General features: G+C 39.5%; 1 protein-coding gene across 1 annotated transcript; it reads right to left on the bottom strand.

The window, feature by feature from the left end:
* Nucleotides 1–8,778: 8,778 nt before the first annotated feature.
* Nucleotides 8,779–10,428, bottom strand: C12H6orf141 (chromosome 12 C6orf141 homolog). Its single transcript, XM_025418994.3, has one exon. The coding sequence runs from the start codon at nucleotides 10,373–10,375 to the stop codon at nucleotides 9,617–9,619; it is 759 nt and encodes a 252-aa protein (XP_025274779.3). The 5' UTR covers nucleotides 10,376–10,428; the 3' UTR covers nucleotides 8,779–9,616.
* Nucleotides 10,429–23,306: the final 12,878 nt, after the last annotated feature.

Here is a 23,306-nt window from a genome sequence, read left to right as displayed (position 1 = left end):
CTCCTGCTCTAAGGTCTTTCTTTCAAATCCAAACTATCCTTTTCCTCCAAAGCATCTGAGTATCACCAATCAGTAGTTTTAATTGGTTTGGGCAGGATGACTATTTAATGGTTTGTTCTAACACACCCGTGAACATCTTCAAAACTGCAATGAAAAAAAATTCAACTTTTCTTTTTTTTGAAAATTCAACTTTTAAGTGAGGATCACACTATATAGAAGACATGTAAGACATGAGTTTCATTTTGTGAATAATCAAAAAAGGGTGGTTAACAACGAATCATTGCATGTAAGTATTGCCAGTTTGCTGAGGTCAGAGAGTGAAAGCTCCTGCTCCTCAAATAACTGGAACTTGTGGACCTCACAACTACAACCGTGTGCCCGGTGCTCTGAAGCCCCAGGGAAGGCATAGGCAAGACACACAAGCTGTAGAATAACAAAATCACGGTCAGTTCCCCTGAGATGCAAAGCATCTTCAGCCTTTATGAAGTCAAATGTATCTTCCCATCATAAACATAAATTTCCTCTCCTGATCTTATCTCATCCCTGTCATAGCAAAACTGGCACTGGATAAAGTGAATCTATCAAAGCAAGACTTTAAGGCTCTTGTAATAGAGGAAAGATGCCAGAACTTAATCTGAACTCACCTCTGCTGAAACACAGGGGGAAGGGTTTTGAATGTTGAGTTCATAGAAAAGCACTAGCGATGTTAATAGGGAGGCTGATCAATGGCATATAACCTCTACACTGAATTAGACCTCAATTTGCACATTTTTTCCTTAAGGATTAGACCATTTGTGTTTGCTAATTAGCATCCATTAAACTTAGGCTCCTACCCTTCCACAGAGACAAGTAGATAAGGGTGCTGTCTTCCTTGATGACTGCTTTTCAAAGGGATGGGTCACATGTCCTTGAGAAAGACATTCTTGGGTTGTAAAACTGGCAAGAGATGTATTTTTTTAAAGATTTACAAGTCAGAGGGGGAGAGAAAGAATGTATAAGTGAAAGCTTTCTCAAGTAAATGCCCTAAAAAAATGGAAGTCAGGGCTTAGAGGCAGAAAGCAGCCTGTCTAAAGTGTAGTCAAACTGAAAGGAATGTTAAGTCCTTCCTGGTCATCCCCAATGCAACATTTTTCACCGAGCCTTTTTAGAATAAGTCAGGTGGGGGATACTGAGGTTCCCTGACTTTGTTGAACTAAACAAAACCATCAAAGATAAAGAAACAGGACCTGCTAATTTTAATTTATTGTTGAACACATTCAAATGCAGGTAGCTGCACTTTCTGAGCTGCACTTAGAACCTAATTGGTATTCCATCATATATCAATTAATTGTCAGTCCAAAGTCAAAATGAATTTGTGGGCTGCTTTTTCTCATTAGGGGAACAGAAACAGTTTTCATTAGAGAGCAGGAAATCTCTAGTTTTATTTTTTATTTATTTATTTATTTTTTTATTTTTTTAAATCTCTAGTTTTAATTCCAACACTCTTCACCCCCCATGTTTGAGACTTCATGACTACATGCTTGCAGTGGCATACTTGGTGAACCTGGTACCAAAAAGATGATTTTTAAAAACAGTACGAGAAAAGAATATTCAGTAATAATCATAAAGTAAAACAACTAACTTTAATTCTTTGGTTCATCTGATATAATAATAATTTTGGTAAATAATTGTCCAGTAACTAGTAAGCAAATTTTAATAAAATTGAAGTGTCTGCAACAGAAAGAGAACTACTAAATTATACTACTCATGTAATGTTTTATTTTCTTGATTCACTCTTGATGATGAATAAAAAATAAATTTAATGTTAAATATACTATCCGAATCCAGTAAAACAGTTAATGTGTGAACTAAATTTGACTTATCAAACAAAAAATATTATATTTTGCTGTTTCCTAATTTTAAATTTTACACAATGTCAGAATTAAAGGAACTCAAGTTCTTTTCTTAATCACTATAATACCTGTATTAATGCTTATATTGATTCCTGAAATGCAGGAATAGAGGTTGGAGACACAACATATCTTCTGAGTGAGTTCAAATGATACTAAACTCTTAGTCATCTATTCTCAAAATGAACACATGTAGTTGATTGTGCATGTGTGTGAGAGAGATATTAGGGAGACAACACTGAAGTGATCGTTAAATGATCTTCCCCATAGGGGCACCTGGGTGGCTCAGTCTGGTTTACTGTCCACTCTTGAGCTCAGGTTATGATCTCACGGGAGTGAGCTTGAGCCTCCCATTGGGCTCCGCAATGAGTGTGGAGCCTGCCTGGGATTCTCTCTCTCTTTCTCCCTCTGCCCCTACCCCATCCCCTTCTCTAAAATTAAATAATAATAATAATAATAATAATAATAATAATAAAAATCTTCCCTATAAAAAAATAGAAAAGAAAAAATTTAACCTGTTTATTTCAAGCTTACATCTGTATTCTTAAAATTCAAACAGTAACAGGACGTTTTTAGAACTTAGATCAACAATAGATTTTTTTCAGAAAGGAGTATTCTATCACTAAGCACTTGGGGATGATAAAAGCAAACTTCTAGTCCAGCTTTATCACTGTTTTAAGATCTCTAAAGGTGACACACAGCTTATGTTTTGCTCTTGCGACAAACTCTGACCATTGCCTAGTCCTCGGCATGCCATTCAATACAGGTCACGGAATTTCCTTTCTTCCACTCCAACACTTTGATTATAAGATTATTTCACTACTACATTTGTACATTTTCCCACTCAGTTATTTGGGGATGACAGATTGCATAACGTGATGTAATACTGTATGCTAATTATACTTCAATTAAAAAAAAAGTAAGGAAAGAAAAGAAAGGAAAGAAAACAAAACAAAACAAAAAAGAAAAGAAAAGAAGGACTGTGTATCCTGAAACTTATAACCTCAGGGATCTGGATTAATATTGAGGCTAGCCTGGGAAGTCCACAGGCATGCTCCGGGACATGGAGACCAACTGTCAGAGAATCAATCTTTACAGAAGTTGAGTATATACAGAAGCCCATCCTGGAAGTTCTCTTGGTTTGGTAAAAATTATCTGGTACCCATTATACTCCCCCTACCTTTCTCCTAAGTACGTTGAATTTGGGAATTCAATTATACCCATATTTCCACAGACCTAGTTAGTTTTCAACATAACCTCAAAGTTGGGATGCCTGGGTGGCTCCATTGGTTGAGCATATGACTCTTGATTTTGGCTCAGGTCGTGATGTCAGGGTCATAAGATCAAGCATTAGGCTCTGGGCTCTGCAGGGAGTCTGCTGGAGAGTCTTTCCCACTGCCTCTCCCTCCACTCATTCTCTCTCTCTCTAAAATACTAAACAAAATAAAAATCCTTAAGAAAAAAAAAATCCCCAAATAGCCTCAAAGTCGCAGATTTTTTTTTTTTTTTTTTTTTTTTTTTGAAGATGGACACATGCTTAAGGAAAATCCAGTGGGGTCAGAACCAACTTTAGTACTCAGGGTTTTGGACCTGGGGCATGCTATATAACAAACCAGCTTTAAGATTAGGCTTATGCACCCAACAACCTCAGTGACCAGTGGGTAATATCCATGCCTAGGTAGATCCTACACAGCCCTTACTTTAGTAAGGTGGCATTAATCCATTATATAGTATTTGGGGTCCCAACAATTAGGGCATATTTCACCTCCATAAGGAAACTACTTGCAGTGTTGCACTCTGAAGGTTTCTAAGAAATAAATATAATGTGATTAATCTCCAAAAAAGAATTCTGTGACTGGATCTTCTAGAATTCTGTGACTAGGACTTCTGGTTTCTAATTCTGTCTTCAAGATGCTCCTAAAATTAATGAAAGACAACATAAAAATGGACAATGGCCAGGCCATGTATGATACATATGGAAAAAGACAGAAAAGCATCTTTATAAAAGCCACTGGTTTGCTTTTGATAGAATTTCTTCTGTTGTACATGTTCTGTGCTTTGCTATTAAAGACTGAAGCCGGGGGTCCCTGGGTGGCTCAGAGGTTTAGCGCCTGCCTTTGGCCCAGGGCGCGATCCTGGAGTCCCGAGATCGAGTCCCACGTCGGGCTCCCGGCATGGAGACTGTTTCTCCCTCTGCCTGTGTCTCGGCCTCTCACTCTCTCTAGGTCTATCATGAATAAATAAATAAAATCTTTAAAAAAAAAAGTGAACTAAACAACAATAGCACAGATAATAATATAATAATAGCTAATTTTGAGTATTATTGCTTTTCCAAGTATTTTTAACTTACTCTTAGAAAAAAATCCTCTGGGGCTGATATTATCTGGTTGTAGAACTCTGTCCTACAATTTGTGGAGCAAGTAGCTTGGAACCCACAGCCTCCGCTGTAATCAGCCCAGAAAGATCAGAACTTGGTCAGTGACTGCCAGCTTCCCCAAACACTAGAGAAAGCCCTAAGCCGATCATAGAAGAAGCTTCTCTAGATAGCGTCTCTAGCTTCTCCATGATAATAGCTTCCAATCAGAGCATATATGAACCCATCCTTTTTTCACTACTGTCAAAGGAAAACTGTACCAGACAGAATTGAATAGGCAAGGAAGAATTTATTAAAGACTTTATAAATAAATTTAAGAATTTATTGCAATGGGTGGCTCAGTAGTTGAGTGTCTGCCTTTGGCTCAGGGCATGATCCCAGAGTCCTGCTTCTCCCTCTGCTTGTGTCTCTGCCTCTCTCTGTGTGTCTCTCATGAATAAATACAATCTTTAAAAAAAAAAAAAAAGAATTTACTGCAATAGAGACTGAACTCAACTCCTCTGAAATAGAAGGTGGGAGAGTTTTTAAGCACTGGGGTAGGTTAGTGGAAAAACACAGGAGGACATGGTGGGAAGGCTGGCCTATTCAATTCTTCAACCATCTTGTTTGCTAATTGATATTAAGGTAGGCTCTCACCTTCTCCCGTAGACTGGAAGTCAGGAGCCAACTCTATTGACTCCATTTCCAAGAGATGGCTCCCAGATCCTTAAGAAAGGAAACAGACAAGAAGTTGAAAGAATTCTATGTCAAAGAGGCAAAGAATGACTTTACAAGCTAAGTTTCTAAAGTAAATGCTCCAAGAAAAGAGGTCAGAAGCTACCTGGGGGGGGGGGGGGGGGGGGGGACTTGTCAAACTGAGGATAATGTTAAGGTCATCCTGGTCGCTATCAAGCTTTCCCACTGCCCTGTCTGCCTTGGTTTCCCCGCCAAGTGCCATGTGATGCTGACTGACTCCCTTCCTATGCCTGTCCAATTTTGTGAAGGCTGCTGTCTCCCCAAAAGTATTCATTCGATCTTAAACACTTAGAATCTGATTTTGAATTTAAAGTTCATTCCACGCCTGGGAAGCTGACCAAGTCTACCGTTTGTCAGTAAATATTGGCAGCACAGTGCCAAGAACTGATTGTCATTTCTTACTCTTTCCAAAGTAAACTGCACTGTGTCTACTCTCCTCTCCATTCCAGCAAGTTATAAAGATTTGCTCTCCCTAATTAAAGAGCAAAGTACTGACTAGAGTTATAAACATATCAGGGTGTTCCAGAGTCACACGGCCTTTGTTTTGTTTTCTCATCCGAGGCAGTTTATTCATAGTCAGGCTCCACCTTTCTCCTCACCCCCTCACAATTCATTAGGGGAGTGCTGGAGGCTGACTCAGCCGGCAGAAATGAAGCAAGTGCTTTCTTTAATGACTTCCTGCCCTTCTTCCCTTAAGGGGTTTTTAGGTAAGCATTGTCTCACAATCTGACATAATAATAGAACATTTCAGAAATAATTTGAGCTCCAACAATCAATGTTTCATTACGGAAAAACTTTAGAACAGTGAAGATTCCAAGAAAAATCACAAAGATTTTTAGAGATCTCCTTGCCAATTCACAAATCAATCTATATTTCAGTCTTTTGTAATCTCTAAATGCTTTTGCTGTTCAACAACGTATTCTTTCCAGGACGTTGTTAATGATTTATTACTGGAGAACAGAGAGAAAATGAAAACTTTCTAGTTTTTGTAAGTGACCAAGTAGGATATAGAACTGAATATGGCATACATGTATCAATGCTGCTCAGACTGTAATGTGAACCACCCAGGGATCTTGTCGGAATGCAAATTATGATTCAATAGATTTGGACTGCGGCCTGAGAGTCTGCATTAAAAAAAAAAAAATTCTTACAGATGCCCTTGCTCCTGGTTCACCTTGAATAGCATCAGTGTACCTTACTTTATGTAACTGACAATATTCAGGTTTTATATATAGCTTATGCCAAGAAAAGTGTGTGTATATGTATAGGTATGTATATACACATAAAAATGGAATGAAATACATAAAACAAGACTGGAAACGTACCAAATATTAAGAAATCGTGGGTGAATTCTTCTTTTACACCTAATTTTCTTTTTTCTCACGAAATATTCCTCAAACTTTCCTATAAGGAATATAACTTTTTCTTTTCTTTCTTTATGTTTATTATTATTTTTTAAAAGATTTTATTTATTCATGAGAGCAGAGAGAGAGAGAGAGAGGCAGAGGCACAGGCAAAGGGGAGAAGCAGGCTCCATGCAGGGAGCCTGATGTGGGACTCAATACCAGGACCCCAACCTCCGCCAAAGGCAAATGCTCAACCGCAGAACCACCCAGATACAGCCAGCTTTTTCTTTTAACAGGAAGATTTGTCTTTCTCTATAAGCAAAAAGGCATGCATTACATATTGGTGATAACCAACAAGAATAAGAGCAGCAAGTCAAATGTAATAAATCTCAAAGGTGTGGAAAAAAGTTTTCAGAGAAGCCAACACTTGTCTAATGGTGGTTGTGATATTTGCATTATGGTCACTTGAGTGGCCAGATGGCTTCCAGGAGTCCTTGCTATGAAATAATCCACCTAGGACAATTGGAGATGATCCTATTTTCCCCCACAAAGCAGCAGTAAGACCAAAGAGCAAAGACCCAGACATTCTTGGAGATTTCTTAACACAGGACACTCGGGTTTCACTTTGGATTCACTCCCAGGACACTGTGAATGGGAAAGGACCCCTCAGGCTCCTCACACAATAGGGATCAGGAAAAACTGTGAAGCAAATTCAATAGTACTTCAACATGTTACTTCAGATCTGGGAGACATTGGTTTGAAGGAAATCTGTAAGGGCATTTGCAGGCAGTTAACGAGGAGGTAGGTGAGTGCTTTAAAAACAATTTTTGAGATAAAATTAACCTAAACATATTTGGACTAAAAGAGTTATGAAGCTGATTTGAGTAAATACATTTTTGACAGAAAGGTGATAAAATAAAAACTATGTCTACTCTGTTTTTCTGAGACAGTAGGGCATCAGATTTACAAATAAATGCCAGAGGGAAAACTAACCTGATACCTAAAGAAAGTATTCAAAACTCCTACCGCCCAAGGGGAACTAAGCAGAGTGAACCTCCTCAAAGACCCTGTCAAGCAATGTACACCTTTGGCCTTTGAATCTTAGGATATATATTTATCACAAGCTGTGGAGGTCATTTCTAACAAATTTAAGGATGTATTTATTGATCCATTAAGTACATTCTGGGAAAAGCTAGAGAGAAGTTTTTTCTTTCAGGAATGCAGAAGAGAGTCAATAAAAATCACCAGTTTGAGTTGTATGGATTCCTTGTGCTGTATGCCTTCAGCTTTTTTTTTTTTTTTTTTTATTAAATAAAAGACTAAAAGCCTGCTTCAGATGAAAGTGAACAATCACAACACTCATAGTAACAGCTAACTTTTGAACATTTATGATATGCAAAGCATTAAGTATTTTTCATTTAACTTAATCCTAGGAAAAAAACCTTATGAGGTTAATACTATATATTAACCCTACTTAACAAATAAGGACACAGAAACACACAGATTAATCACTTACCCAGAGTCACCGTTAGAAGTAAGAAGTGGGGCAGTTCTGAACCCAAGAAGCTGAACTTAGAGTTGGCCTCCATAAAGAAGGCAACCAAATGATGTTTTGGTTGATGTTAGGGCAGCTTTTCTTGCTGACTATATATTCAATGCTCAATCACCTGGGGCATATACTATGACTCACAACCAATTAATTAAGTCAGGCCTGAAAACTGTCTGCCAAGAAGTTTAACCTCACATAGGGGCCAGACAGGGTTGTTGGAAGAAAAGATAATTCACTTTATGGGACCTGTATTACTTTTTCTACTCCCAAGTAGCTTTGAACACAGATGAGGTCAGGTGCTGCATTCCTCCCTCAGGTGTGGATCTCTTAGTCCTAAGAACTGCTGGTGGTGATCCTCTAGCCAACAGGCCCTGCAGGACTAAGGGAGCATCGAGATAATTCTAGCACTTCCCATAAACATGAGTCAGACAACCCAGGACACTCTGCCATCTTTTGACTTACAAGCAAGTCCCACTAAAGGCCATTCTCAAACCTTTAGGATGGAGAATATAGTATTCTTTTCTACTCAGTAAGCCTCTGCAATTACTACCTATGTGACTTACCCAAGCCACATGACCTCTATACCTAGGTTGGCTCATCTGTAAAATAGGTATCTTACCTATCTGTCTGCCAGGAGGTAAGAGATGGATCAGATGATATTTGAGGGCATTTCAAGCTCTCAACTGAAAATAAAGATCCAAGAGGGAGGAGTGAGGTAGGGGGCACTGTTCAACAGTCTACTCTTCAAAAGCCAGCATCCATTTGTTTTGTTAATTCTCGAAGTAACCAAATACTTCTTCAACAGTGCGTAGGTCAAGCAGTTCGTCTCTATAGGGAATGCTTTCCTCCTCACAGATCTCCAAATCAGACCACACTACTCAAGAATCAATAAAAGTGATGTTTAATAAAAAAGAGGAACAAATAGATTTATTTCAATAGCACCAGAAGAGACTTGTATTTTCAATCCAGTTTTGAATACAAATGTTATTAATAAGAAACAGCAGTAACATATACAAAATATTTTATGGCAAACTCTACATTATCTACCTTTAGATCAGATTTATCTGCCATATTTAAAACATTAAAATAAATAAAAACCAGGTAAAAAGCATTTTTACTAAACTATATACTTTGGGGGTAGTAAAACCCCTTTAAATTAAGGCATTTAACCTTCAAAGCTGGGTCTTCTGTTCTCTCCCTCTTCTTTTTCCACTTTTTTTTTTTTCTAAAACTTAATAAAAAAAAAAGGAAAATGTGCACATCAGGGGAAAGTAAAAAGGAAAGGTTTTCTTTACTTGATGCCTTAATTTTCTCATTTCTTTTTACTTTCTTTTTCAGCTTTAAAACAAGCCCCTCTCTCCATCTACTCCCCACCCCCTTTGCAGAGAGCAGCCCTCAAACTTGACTTCTGATTTTAGGTCTTAAAGAGCGCGGGGGAGGCAGGCAAGAGGTGCGCTGAGAGGTACTTCAAAGTGAGAATCAACAATCGACTTTCGTATTTCAAAAGGCCCACATTTTACCAACGTGAAAACCCCTTTCCTTCCCCTCTTCCCACGACTTAGGGCCCCAGGCCGTCACAATATATTCAAGACACAAAGGAGGGAGGTATGGTGTGGCTCACAGTTCCGCCTTCGGTGCGGGCTGTGGGCTGTGGGCTGTGGGGTGTCATCCGCCTCCCTGCAGCGCTGCCCCGGCCTCTTGAAAGGTCCTCGCTGTCCTTTAATTACAGGTCGGTGCTCCAGGAGCAGCATTTTCCTAAGGAGCCTCGCTCGTCCACTAGCCCGCAACACTCCTCCGGTTCCTCTTCCCTGTGTCCTATCCTTGGGCGGTCCAGTCCCAGGGGGCTGCGAGGTGGCCTCTGCGAGCGCGGCCGGGGGCGCCTCCCCCGAAGCTGGGAGAGCCCGGGGGTCCCCGCAGCCCTGCGCCCCACAGCCCGCCTCACTCCCTGCCGGTGCGGAAAGTGATCGCCGGTCACGGAGCGCTCCTGGGTCCGGGCGGCCGCGAGGCCCTTGGTCCACGCGGTCCACAGGACTTCCTCGGTCGCCTGGTAGTCCACGATCCTCACGAGCACCGACCTGGGGGGCGCTCCGGAGCCGGGCGCGCCTCCGCCGCCGCCGGGAACCCGCTCGCAGTCGGGGTCCCGGGCGGCTCCGGCCGCCGGGCAAAGGTCCTCCCCGCCGGCCTCTCCTGCCCTTGCAGAGTCCCCTGGGGTCCCCAGCCACCTCTCTGGGTGCAGAAGGAACAGCACCTTCTCTCGGATCCAGGGCTCACAGTCCAGCCCGTCTGCGGCCGGCAGGGTCTCGGGGGAGCCGCCGGGGGAGCCGCCCAGGCCTCCGCCCGCGCCCGCGCCCGCCCCCCCCGCCGCCGCCGGACTCCCCGCGCCCGGAGACGACCTGTCGCGCCCCGGGATGCACGGAGCGGCGGCGGCATTCGCAGCGCGGCGGGGCCACGAGGGCCCCTGCCCGGCAGGCGGCTCGCTCATCCGGGGCTCCTGCCGGCCGTTCCCGCAGCAAAGTCCCGCTAAGCTCGGGAGGGCGCCCGACCCCGCGGCGGGGGGTGTGGCTCCCGGGCGCCCTGCCGGCCCCGCCCCCTGCCCCGGGCGCCCCGGGGCCCTCCACCTCCGCCTCCGCCTCCGCCTTCTTCTTCTTCTTTTTTTTTTTTTTTGGCCTTTTTATTTATTTTTCTTTTTTAAGATTTTATTTGTTTATTTATTCATGAGAGACACACAGAGAGGCAGGGACACAGGCAGAGGGAGAAGCAGGCCCCGTGCAGGGGACCCCTATGGGGGACTCGATCCGCAGACGGAGAATCAGGACCTGAGCCTAAAGCGGGTCCTCAACTGCTGAGCCAGGTGTCCCTCTTCCTAGCCTTTGACTTGCTTATTTTTATTTTGTTTAAAAGATTTATTTATTCATGAGAGACAGAGAGACAGAGAGAGGCAGAGACACAGGCAGAGCGAGAAGCAGGCTCCATGCAGGGAGCCCCATGAGGGACTCGATCTGGGGTCTCCAGGATCATGCCCTGGGCCAAAGGCAGGCGCTAAACCGCTGGGCCCCCCGGGCTGCCCCTTTCTAACGTTTTAAAGTGTCCCCACCCCCCATCACTCCTGTTTCTCCTTCTCACTCTCGCCCCTGGGCTTGCTGCTTTTGTCCTGTTTCTCATGCTATGTGCCCTCTTACATCTCAGCTCCGGTTACCACCTTCTGTCCCCCAACTCCCCCCCATCCCCCAGCAAAAGGCAAAAGCCGTCCTCACACATGCGTCCCCCCTGAAGTGCCCTCTCCTTTCCTGGGGTGCGCCTCCCCGGTGAAGGAACAAGGAAGTTTTCTGGTTTTGTTTTAATTATCAGATTTAATCAATTCTTGTGAAAAGGGTTTCATGTCCGGTCCAAATCTATCCCCACCGTGCTGCCAGAATTATCGAATGTAGATCTAGGGAGCAGACCTTGAGAAAACAGCTTTTAGTTTGTTTGTTCTTCCTTTGAGATGCCACGATCTGTGGGACGGTGGTCGTTTCTGTCTTCATATTGGTTTAAAATCAATGCTGACCCCAGGAAGGGGTTTAGTGCTTTGGATTGAACAGAAACAAAACAAAAAGAGGTTGTTAAATGAATGTCTTCAGGATTTAAAATTCCGTATTCACCTAGTTTTTTTTTTTTTTTTTTTTTTTTTTTTAATGTACCCCCTCGGGGCCACTTGGTGGCTCAGTGGTTGAGCCTCTGTCTTGGGCTCAGGTCCTGATCCTGGGGTCCTGGATCAAGTCACCCATTGGGCTCCAGGCATGAAGCCTGCTTCTCCCTCTGCCTATGTCTGTGTGTGTGTGTGTGTGTGTGTGTGTGTGTATGTGTCTCATGAATACGTAAATAAAATCTTAAAAAAAAATTACCCCTTCACTCCTTCACCCCCTTTCTCTTTAACCCGAGCAATTAAAAAAAAAAAAGTATGTATTCCAAATTTGAGGCTGGAGGAGCATGCATCTCTGTGTGGACCTCCAGAGTCTACTCCTTGGTGGGCACACTGACACAACTAATCTTTGGCCAGGGTGAAAGGAGAAAAGTAGCTAATGGGAAAAAAAGGAGAGCTTCGTTTGTGTTTGCCACCCCATCCTTAGTAACAGGTGCTTGTTTTACTAGAAAACAGTCGCTGTTTCCCTATCTACTTTAGAAAAATGACTGCAATGGTGGAAATTTCTACCCATATATGAAAGACCAAATAGCGTGGTGAAAGTGTTATTTTGGAAAGAGGAGTCCTTCTGATGTATGCCAAGTCATTCAAATATATATTAAGGTGGCTCGGTGGTTGAGTGTCTGCCTTCAGCTCAGGGCATGATCCTGGAGTCCCGGGATTGAGTCCCACATCAGGCTCCCTGCATGGAGCCTGCTTCTCCCTTTGCCTATGTCTCTGTCTCTCTCTCTGTGTCTCATGAATAAATAAATAAAATTTTAAAAAAAAACCACACACAAATATATATTAGTGTTGAAGGAGTGAGAAAATCCAGGTCAGATCTGGCTGAGATGAGATGCCTGACCTCGGGCTGATTACTGCTAAATAACACAATTTTTGAGTGTTTTAGACGAGAATTGTTCTAAGCACTCTGTATATTTAAATTCATTTTTTCTTCACAACAAGCTAAGCCAGTGGTCTCCTTGAGAACCTTGAGGAACAGAGAGGTTAAGTTTTTGTCCAAGGTCAAGCACTGATAAACAATGGAGCCAGAATTCTAACATGTTTCAATGCTTCCTCCTATTTCTAGTTATTCCTATTTTAAGCTTATGACTTCATGTTCTTTTCTGTTCATTTACTTAACCAGTAATATCTGAGTATGTGGTAAATGTCAGCCAATGTTCTAGGTGATGGGGACATCTGGGGGAATGAGCCAAATTGCTCGTCCTCTTGAGGTTTTCATTTTTCAAACCCTATGTCCAAAAGTAGGATAAAATACCTTTAATGTACACTAAAATCACCTGAGGATCGATGCCTTAAACTGCTAAAAGAGTCTGTTCTTATAGAATTGGGGTTGCACTCAGAATATGGATTTTGAGCAAGCCCCCCCCCCCCCCCCCCCAGTAATTCTGATGCTAGTGGTCCATGGACAGTATTAGGAGAAATATTACCAAAAATCTACATAGATAAACCCTAGCCTTTTTTTTTTTTTTTTTTTTTTTTTACTGTTTTCAAAGTGGCAGTAACACTGCATTTTCCTTCCTTGCAGGAATAGAGGGAATTTCAAAAAAGGTGTCTGTATTCTGAGGGAAGTGTAATATAAACCATAAAATTTATTACTTTAAATTTTTATTTTATTATGATTATGATTATTTTGCCTCTGGAGATTGGGTGAAGGGCTCGAGTGCGACTGTGGAATGAGGAAAACCTATGTGCTGAGAAATGAAACTGCTCACCCATCATGTAGCACCTGAATTTCTAGATGTCAAAAAGTTGTATATTAATGCATAAAAGAAATGCACCGGAAGTGCAGAATAAATTAAACTTCAAAGAGATCAAATCTAAGAAGTTTATAAAACAGAGAAACAGCCATTGTGCCTCCAGGATAATGGTGCTTGGTCTGCTTTAATATCTCAAAGTGCCTAAAAGACTAAAGTGAACCCATTTACTTCCTCTCTGAATTGCCTACAACACTTGCAAATATGCAGCCATTAAGGGGTAGTGAAACAATTTATATACCTGGGGTCTGAAAAGTGATTCAGATTCTATATCCTAGTAAGGTCAAAAGCTTGTCACTAATAGGCCAGTCTCCCAGGGACCAGCTGCTCTCATTTGGCTGATTGGATTCAGAAGTTATTTTAAATACTAATAATTTAGTATCACTGTCAATATTCTAGTACCTCTGCCTTTAGAAAGTATGCCCTCATTCTCAGGCCTAACCCCTAATGTGTCTGTGTCAGGAGATAGGGTCTTTAGGAAGTAAGTAGAGTTAAATAAAGTCATAAGGGTGGGGTCTGATAGGACTGCCACCCTCCCCACTTCGCATGTGAGGACACAGCAAGACGTGGCCATCTGCAAGTCAGGAAGAGAGCTCTGACTCAGAACCTGACCATGCTGGCACCCCAATCTTGGACTTTCAGCCTCCAGGACTGAGAAATTAAATTTCTGTAGTTAAGCCACTCAGTCTATGGTATTTTGTTACGGTAATCTGAACTGACTAATATACCAACTTTAAATGATTTAAAGGTAATAAGCTTTATCACAAGGATACTGTTATTACGAAGAGCTCACAGATTTGCTGGGAAAGCAGGAGAACCCACTTTGAAATGGATAAGGATCCAAGCTGTTGCAGAGGGATAGGAAGTTGACACTGTAAGAGCAGATTCCATTGCTGGATTGAATGAACAACTCTCTCACTTGTCCTTGTGGCATTTATTCAGGAGTCAGATTCTCACAAGCATCCAACTGACTGAGTTTATGCAACTTACCCCTTGACAATGTAGGACAGTAAAAGGAAAGATACAGTCAAAGAAGATTTGGGGGCCCTTTCAGCTCCTACAGTGGAAAAGCAAACAGCTAGTCTTACCACCTAACAAAACTGTACAGTAGGGAGAGCTAATACTCCTATAAAGAAGACAGGGTGTAATTAAGAAGAGGTAAAAAAAAAAAAAAATCTACCACACTATTATAAACAGAATTTGGATGTAAGAGTGACCAATAGGGCACTCTGGATAAGACAACATTATGAGCAATGGTGCAATGGTATATATGGCAGTGTATGTAGAGAGTAGTTTTCTTCTTGATATTTCTCAGAAGTCTAAAATACTCTGTGACTTTATTCCCATGGCTTCAACTGCAACTTGTACACTAACGATTCTCAAATTTATATCTCTTTTATACGCCATGACACTTCCAAACTTGTGGTAGATTGTATTATTGCCTCAAATTATTTACTTCTTTTTCCTGAAAGAGGATCTTATTTCCTGGCTTATTTACCATAGGACTTGCAATGCTCCCTCTGTGGGAGTACTCTTTCCTACCCCACTGATGCTGACTTAGGCCATGTGACTTGTATGGAATATAAACTGATGTGGTGTCAGATGCATCTGAGCAAAAACTTGGAGTCACTGCAAGGCTGGCTCTGGGCACGCCCCTGATGAGGGCTGCTGTCTCAGGTATGATCAAAGAATGAAGACAACCAACATGACAGAGATTCAGCTGATATGTATTCTAAGCAAGAAACAAACTTTTGTTATATATAAGAAAAAAATGGGGGTTTGTTTCTTAACACAGTCTAACCGAGTGAAATATGTTTCTCTTCAGTTTTCTATTGGATGTACCTTCTGAATGTTCCATGGTTCCAAAATATCTAAAATTGAACCCCTCATTTATTCTCTTAAATCAGCTCCTTTTCTCTGTTCCTTATTTATTTATTTATTTATTTATTTATTTATTTATTTTTATTTATTTATTTATGAGAGACACAGAGAAAGGCAGTCTCCATGCAGGGAGCCCGATGTGGGCCTCGATCCCAGGACTCCAGGATCCCACCCTGAGCTGGAGGCAGAGGCCCAACTGCTGAGCCACCCAGGCGTCCCTCTCTGTTCCTTATTTCAAAGATTAGTAAGACTGGTGATTCTATTATCTTTATTTTCCCTCAGAAGCTACCCCCTGGCCCCACATACCTAATATTTAACCTAGTGTTGCAGATGCCACCTTTTTTCTTTCTGTTTCTTCCTCTCCAATCCCTGAAGCTACAAAAATGAAGTCAGACTCTTAGGCGTGGCATAAAAGATCTTCATAATCCTACCTGGCCTATCACTGTATACAGTTGAGTGAATAAAAAAAAGAACGAACAAGCAAGCTGCTCAAATGAACACAAAGCATAGGTTTGAGAATAATGTGAGGTTATTCTATATAAATAAAATCCAGCCTGGACCCTGAAAACTATCAGCCTTTTTTTAAAAAGAGACTTCAATGCTACTTCCTTTGAAAGCTTAAATTCTCATGACCTGGAGAACTTAGACAATGCAAAGAAGATCACACTGGACTGAGTCAGGAGACTTTGGTGAGTCTCCCAATGTCTCCAATCCTATAGGTATAAATTTATACCTGAAGGTATAAATAAGGTCCATCCCACCTTCTCAAGGCTGCTGTGGAGGTCAAATCAAAGGATTCTTCTGGTAACATTCTGAAAATTATGAAGCCTGAGAAATATATTCTAAAAAATTAATTCCGGTATAGTAAACATAATGTATTACTTTCGGTGTACAATATAGTGATCCAATAATTCTGTACATTCTTCAGTGCTCATTAAGATAAATGTGTTCTTTAATCCCCAACGCTTATTTCACCCATCCCCTACCCACCCTTCCTCTGATAACCATCAGTTTGTTCTCTATAGTTAAGAGTCTATTTCTTGGTTTCTCTCTTTTTTTTTTTTTTTTGGTCATTTGTTTCTTAAATTCTACATATGAATGAAATATGGCATTTGTCTTTCTCTGACTGACATATTTTGCTTAGCATTATACTCTTTAGATCCATCCATGTTGCTGCAAATGGCAAGATCTCATTTATTTTTATTTTTTATTTTTTTTATGGCTGAGTAATAATCTATCATCTATATATACCACAAGTTCATCCATTCATCTATGGATGAACAATTGGGCTGTATCCAGATCTTGGCTATTGTAAATAATGCTGCAATAAACATAGGGGAGCATATATGTTTTCCAATTAGTTTTTTTGTATTCTTTGTGTAAATACCCATTAATGGAATTACTGAATCATATGGTAATTCTATTTTTAAATTTTTGAGGATCATCCATACTGTCTTTTGCAGTTGCTGTACCAGGTTGCATTCCCACTGACAGTAGATGAGAGTTACCTTTTCTCCACATCCTCACCAAACACTTGTTTCTTGTGTTGTTGATTTTAACCATTTTGACAGTGTGAAGTGGTATCTCATTCTGGTTGCTTTGCATTTCCCTGATGAAGAGTGATGTTGAATATCTTTTCATGTGTCTGTTGACCATCTGTAAGTCTTCTTTGGAGAAATGACTGTTCATGTTTTCTGCCTATTTTTAATTGGATTTTTTTTACATTAAGTTGTATAATTTCTGTATATATTTTGGATACTAACCTTTTTATCTGATATATCGTGTGCAAATAATCTCCCATTCAGTAGATTGTCCTTTAGTTTTGTTGATTCTTTCCTTCGTTGTGCAAAAGCTTTTTATTTTGATATGGTCCCAATAGTTTATTTTTGCTTTTGTTTCCCTTGCCTCAGAAGACATATCTAGAAAAATGTTACTATGGCCAATTTCAGAGAAATTATTGCCTATGCTCTCTTCCAGGATTTGTATGGTTTCAGATATTGGATTTGGGTCTGAAAAATATTTTTAATTTAAGTTTTTAAAGTTCATTTTTGTTTTTTAGAACTGGGAACCTACAGCAAAGTTTTTAATGAGGTCTGCAGGAAAAGATGCAAAAGTCAAGGACTGGAGCTAGGGAATGAGAACCAGATTTGTTATCCTGGAATAGAGGAGCAAATGTTGGTAGTTATAAATGGGGGGTCGTGGGGATGAGAAAGAGACAGAATGAGAATGTGGCAATTGTGTGAATATCAAGCAGCTTAGCCCAGGGGGCTGAGATAAAATGGAAACTGAGGCAAAGTTTTAGAAATGAGATATTTGTTTTAAATTTTGAGTTATCAATATTTGTGTTCCTGGAAGAAGAAGAAAGAGACTTAAATTTGCTTAATATGTAGCCCAGACTAATTTGCTATATATATTTTAAAATTTTATATTATGTATATACTTAAATAAAACATTTATGCATATCATCTTTTCACTCTGTAGAGAGGTGTTGACCCCTAAATGATGTTGGCCAGGTATTTTGAAATTTGGAGTTAAAAGATGGAGCATAGCAGGTTTGTCAGTTAACTGCAAGCTGACTCATGTAGCTCTGAGCAGTAGCTATTTAAAAGAGATTTTGAAATTGCAATTCGGTGTCATATGCCTGCATCAACCACAGTTTTAAAGTATATTCATCATCATTCTCTCCTGTCAGAGATCAAGATATAAGACTTAGTTAGCCCTTTCATTGAGTATGAGTAAGTAACTTATTAAACAGGAAACTGAATCATTAGTGAATGAGTCAGCATTTAATGATGATAATGAAGAACTCATGTTCTTTGGCATATATCCATCTTGAGCATAAACAAAAGTTGACCTGTTAGATAGTAACATGTAGTTTCTTCCAGAGATAATTTATTTTTTTTTTTAATTTTTATTTATTTATGATAGTCACAGAGAGAGAGAGAGAGAGGCAGAGACACAGGCAGAGGGAGAAGCAGGCTCCATGCACCGGGAGCCCGACGTGGGATTCGATCCCAGGTCTCCAGGATCACGCCCTGGGCCAAAGGCAGGCGCTAAACTGCTGCGCCACCCAGGGATCCCCAGAGATAATTTAATCTTTGACTCAATATGTGTGAATTAAATATTTATGAATTATTTCAAATAAAATTATCACTTGGGTTAGTAGATTAAAGGCCATGATCTTAACACCCAATCTTGATTAGGTAAAAATCAAAACTTAAGGGGAAGGGAGTTTTTCTTCCCATTACATTATTATATTAACTAATGTACATGTGATCTGGGTAAGGGTATGACAGCTGTGGAAATCCTCAGTATTTTACATCCAGAAAGACTTCATTCTCCAAATATCTAGCTGTCATAATGTGCTACGTTATATCAACAAAGCAATGAGTGGGTAGAAAATATTGAGTCTCTTGCTTAGCAGGTCTGCAAACAAATTGATCTGGAATGTTCATGAACTCAAAAATACTGTTAGTAATAATCTCTCTTTTTCTGTTATACATACTTCATAGTTCACCTCTCAAGGGTAAGGCTTGCATAAAATGGTGAAGTAGCTCTTCTTCAGCTCTTCCATTAAGGATAATCTCATGTTTTATTTTCAGTGTCATAAATTCATTAAGAAGACATGAATTTTAGCCCATCTTCAGTTTTTTTTACATTAAATTAAAGTAATTGATTTATTTATAAAGATTTATTTATTTGAGAGAAAGAGCACTCATGGGATGCAGAGGGAGAAATAGAGAGATCCCCAAGCATATTCCATGCTGACCATGGAGCCTGATGTGGGGCTCCGTCTCGGGACCCTGAGGTCATGACCCTGAGATCGTGACCTGAGCTGAAACCAAGAGTCAGCTGCTCAACCTCAACCAGCTGTGCCACCCAGGTGCCCTGACCCTTTTTCAGTTTAATACTCCTGACAGCTATCCTTTCCTCTGACCATGCTTTGTGTCTTTTCTACCTTTTCTCTGCACTTTCTCTTCCTTTTTTTTTTTTTTTTTTGTTCTTTTTTTTGTTTGCTTGTTTTTGTCTTTTATGCAGCTCCTTCTTGACTTTCTAATGTGATATAGAGCAGAATTGAAGAGTGTGAGTGGTGGAGTTACCTCCTTGGATTAGTTCCTACCCCTATCACATATTAGCTGCAGGGCTTTAGGCAGCATACTTACCCTTCTTTTGCCTTTCTTACTCACCTGAAAAGTGAGATAGGAATAGCACCAATCTCCTGGGGTTGTTGTTGGGATTTGATTAGCCTATGTAAAGTCCCTGGAACAGAGCCTACCACTATTTCCTCAAGAATGAATGCAGGTAGGGATTTTCCTTATTTTGTTCACTGAAATTTAACTATCACTGCTATATCCCCACTACAAGAATGGTGCCTGATACCATTGTTGAATTAACTAGTTTTCTATTTTTATCATATTTATCCTTCTCTCCCTCCCCCTCCTTGGAGCCCTGCTTCCTCTTTCTTTCCTCATTGAGGACTCTGTTTCTACTTCCACATTCTTCGCCTCTCAGGTTTCTATCATCTACTGCTGACCTAAATTGTCAACTATGTCTGGTTTCAAGGTTTTTGAGTAGACTAAAACATTGCAAATTCAATATTTCTTAATAATTACTAGTCATGGATTTACCAATGAGAAGGTAAAGAAGAAATCCTTCATCAAGAAAAAAATGAGAATAATATAACATCTTCAGTGTAATATTTTACATTAAAATATTATATTTAAATTTGTGGTGACTTGTGTTTGTCATTTGTACAGTTTGAGCTCCCATAAATCTGCCACTTTTTACCAGTAGTTTTGATTCTAACACAAAAATAGTTGAAAGAACAGTTTAATAAACAGCAGCTTTACCCTTCATCTCGATTTACTAATAATCTTTTATCATATTTGATCTCTCTCTGAGCTAGATTTTTTTTTTACACATCTCAGGTTTATACATTGTTTAAAAAGGCAAAAGTATATACATGGGCTATATTCAGAGAAGCCTTGTCTCCATCCCATAAGTTATAGGTCACTTAAAAAAAAAGTTTCTGGTTTAATTTTCTTATGTTTCTGTTGGCAAAATAAGCAGAGGTCTTTGTTGATATATACTACTTTTCTTATTCTTTCCTGCTTGTGTGATATAAGTTGTAAATAGTCTCCCTAGTTTGTCATTTGTATTTTGACTATTTTTCAGATTTAAAAATTTTTCTTTTATTACTTCTGAATTGGAGTTCCTGAATTTCACAAGGTTTTTCTCACATCCAGGTAATAAAAAAGCTAAACCATATTTTCTTCTAGTATTTGTATGACTTTTCTTTTTAAAAGTCCATTTATTTATTTATTTCAGATTGGTTTGGAATTTATTCTGGTATAAGGTGTGAGGTATGAATCCAGTTTTATTTTAGATTTTTTTCAAATTGCTATCCAGTTGTTCCTTTAAATAAATTGTCATTTATTTAAAATTCCATCTTTACCTCAGTGATTTGAAATGTTATTTTTGGTCTTGTTTTAAACTTTCCTAGGTATGTGTGGTTATTTCTGGACCTTTATTTTTTTTCTGCCTTACTGTTCTGCGTAATCACATACCATTACTATACTATATAATCTTTATAGTGTTGTAATATTGGTGGGGTTAATCTACCCTTTAACTCTGTCTTTTCAGGATTTGTATTGCTCTTCTTATGTATTTGTTTTCCACATAAGCCCTAGAAAAAAATTGTCGCAGGGAACCTACTGAGACGAAACAGAGCAAATGCAGCAAAAATTCTAATGAAACAACTAGACACAATTCAAGGGCTTGCTCTCTGGGAAATCATCTAGAACTAAACTCTGACATCTAGTGTTCACTGAAATCACTGCATGGTACTAACCCAATGTCTGATATTCCTATTACATTACAAGCAATGCTTTTTAACTTGTGTTTAAAACCTAGAGCATATTTTGCCTTGGAAAAATGTCAATCTGTAAGCAAAAGAGAAAGCTGAACATAAATCAGTAAGAAGAATACCCAGATGTTAGCTGTTCTTTTTCTGTAAACTTTTCCCACACAAGGGCAGGAATAAGAGGAAGTGAAAAAAAGATTCATTTAAGAGAAACAAAAAGTTCACTTAAGAAGTGAACAAAATTGGAACAGGTCTGAAGACATCCGTGATAGCAGCGCTGCAGATGTAGGAGGGGTTGAAAAAAAGAACAGAAGCCTAGAGCGATAACTTTCCCTCTTTTCTCTCATTCTTCAGGTGTAGTAAGGGCCTCGATGAGAAAAAGCAGAGGGATATCAGCAATTGGGTTTTACAGTTAGAGCTAAGGTTTCTATGAGAGGTTGAGAAATGTGGGCTATGAGAGACTCAGGAAAAGAGAATAATGCTGTTAATTCTAGCTGTACTGAGATAGCAAAACCCTTCCATCTATATTTGATACTTCTACTATTTTCATTTTCCACACTGAAATAATTTTAATGCAAACATGCCAGCCTGAAAGAAAGGAGTCATTTTTGTAGTTGATGCTGTGCTATCCCATCATACATTCAGTTTTATTTTTTTCTCTGTCCCTAGTGTTTACTGAGGGTAGTGATAGTGGATATCAAACTTTTGATATCAAAGTTTTTTCATAGACAACCTAAGGACATTTAATTCAGTTACTTCATGTACTTTCTCAAAATTCAAAGCACCCAACAAAAATTAGTGATTAAAAATGCAAATTGAATAGAATCGAAACTCATCATATTAAATGAGATTGTTATAGTGGATGTGTAAATGTCCCCCCAAATTGCATTGCCTTATCTTGCTCCCCAAATTTGAGCACATTGAATTTCAGTTGTCCTTCTATATTTCCCCCTCATTGGGCTTAGGCAGAGTGAATATTCACTCATGCAGAAATACACAGACACTTGCAAAGCAAGACAAGTACCTGTCCCAGGTGAGCTGAGCATATTACTTATGCTGACTCCTTTATTATTATGATTTGCTATAGACAGAAAATGAAATCCTTGCTGCCATTTACCAAAGACTCCTCTCTTCCCAATGAAAGCCTTTATACTGCGTTCAGAACTATTTACCTATATGCTTACTCTTTGCAGTTGAATTTTAAATAGATGATACAGACTTCACTGTAGTTGCTTTGCATTGCTTTGCATTTAGTATTAGCATGTGTATCTTTTCCATATCAGCAGGCAGTGTTCTGGTGTTCTTTAGAGATTCATTGAATGGTTGCCCTGCATTTAATCAGTGAGTTACTTAAATATTTAGTTTATTTTTTAATCTTTATGAACAATGTGTAATGAAATCCTTTTATAGAAATCTCTGTATACTTGCTATTATACTAGTAAGATACATTTTTAGAAGTGGAGTTCTTGGGTCAAGGGACTATGCTTCCCCCAGATTCCAGGCCTTTTTTCCATTGATAGATATTTCATATTGCAGTGTAAGGTACTTACAGAAGAGTGCATAAATCATAATTCTATAACTTACTAGGATTTCCCAAAGTGAACATACTTATATAATCTACCCAGGTCAAGAATCAGAATATTACCAAAAACTAGAAGCACTTCCATCCTCCTCTGGCTACTATCCCGAAGGGTAACTGCTTCCTGATTTCTAAGGCTCTAAATTTGTTTTGCCTCTTTTGAACTTTATATAAGCAGAATTGTACAACATGTATTCTTCCTTCTGGCTTCTTTTTGGATATGTATTTAAAATATTTGATAGTACAATATAAAGTTTCTATTCCTTATATATTCTTGGCCTCTTACTGTAATTTGTCGCCATTGACCATCCTCATTTTCATATTTTTCTCCTTTCTGTTCCATGACATTATCTCTTCCCTTTCCTCCTGATCTTCTGCTACTCTTCCTGTTCCAGAGTCTTCCCCTTCACTCGACCTTAAATCATTGATGTCCTCAAGGAAATCTTAGGCAACCTCAGCCTAATACATGGCTTCTGTTACCATCTATATTTCTATGACTTCTGAATTTAAACTTCTATCACAGGCAATTTCCCTGAGACTCAGATATCCAACTTGACTCCATCACTTAATAGGTCTCAAAATGCCACATCCCCAAACAGAACAAACAATCCCTTCTACTTCCAGTTGCTCCATACCTGGTGCTGTTTCAGT

This window comes from Canis lupus, chromosome 12 (assembly GCF_003254725.2).
Source record: "Canis lupus dingo isolate Sandy chromosome 12, ASM325472v2, whole genome shotgun sequence".
Lineage (NCBI taxonomy): Eukaryota > Metazoa > Chordata > Mammalia > Carnivora > Canidae > Canis > Canis lupus.
The sequence above is the reverse complement of the archived record's forward strand: the minus strand, read 5'-3'. Positions and strand labels throughout refer to the sequence as shown.

Bases quoted from the DNA above. Each gene is read 5' to 3' on its own strand.
- C12H6orf141 (XM_025418994.3), bottom strand. From the start codon at position 10,375: ATGAGCGAGCCGCCTGCCGGGCAGGGGCCCTCGTGGCCCCGCCGCGCT.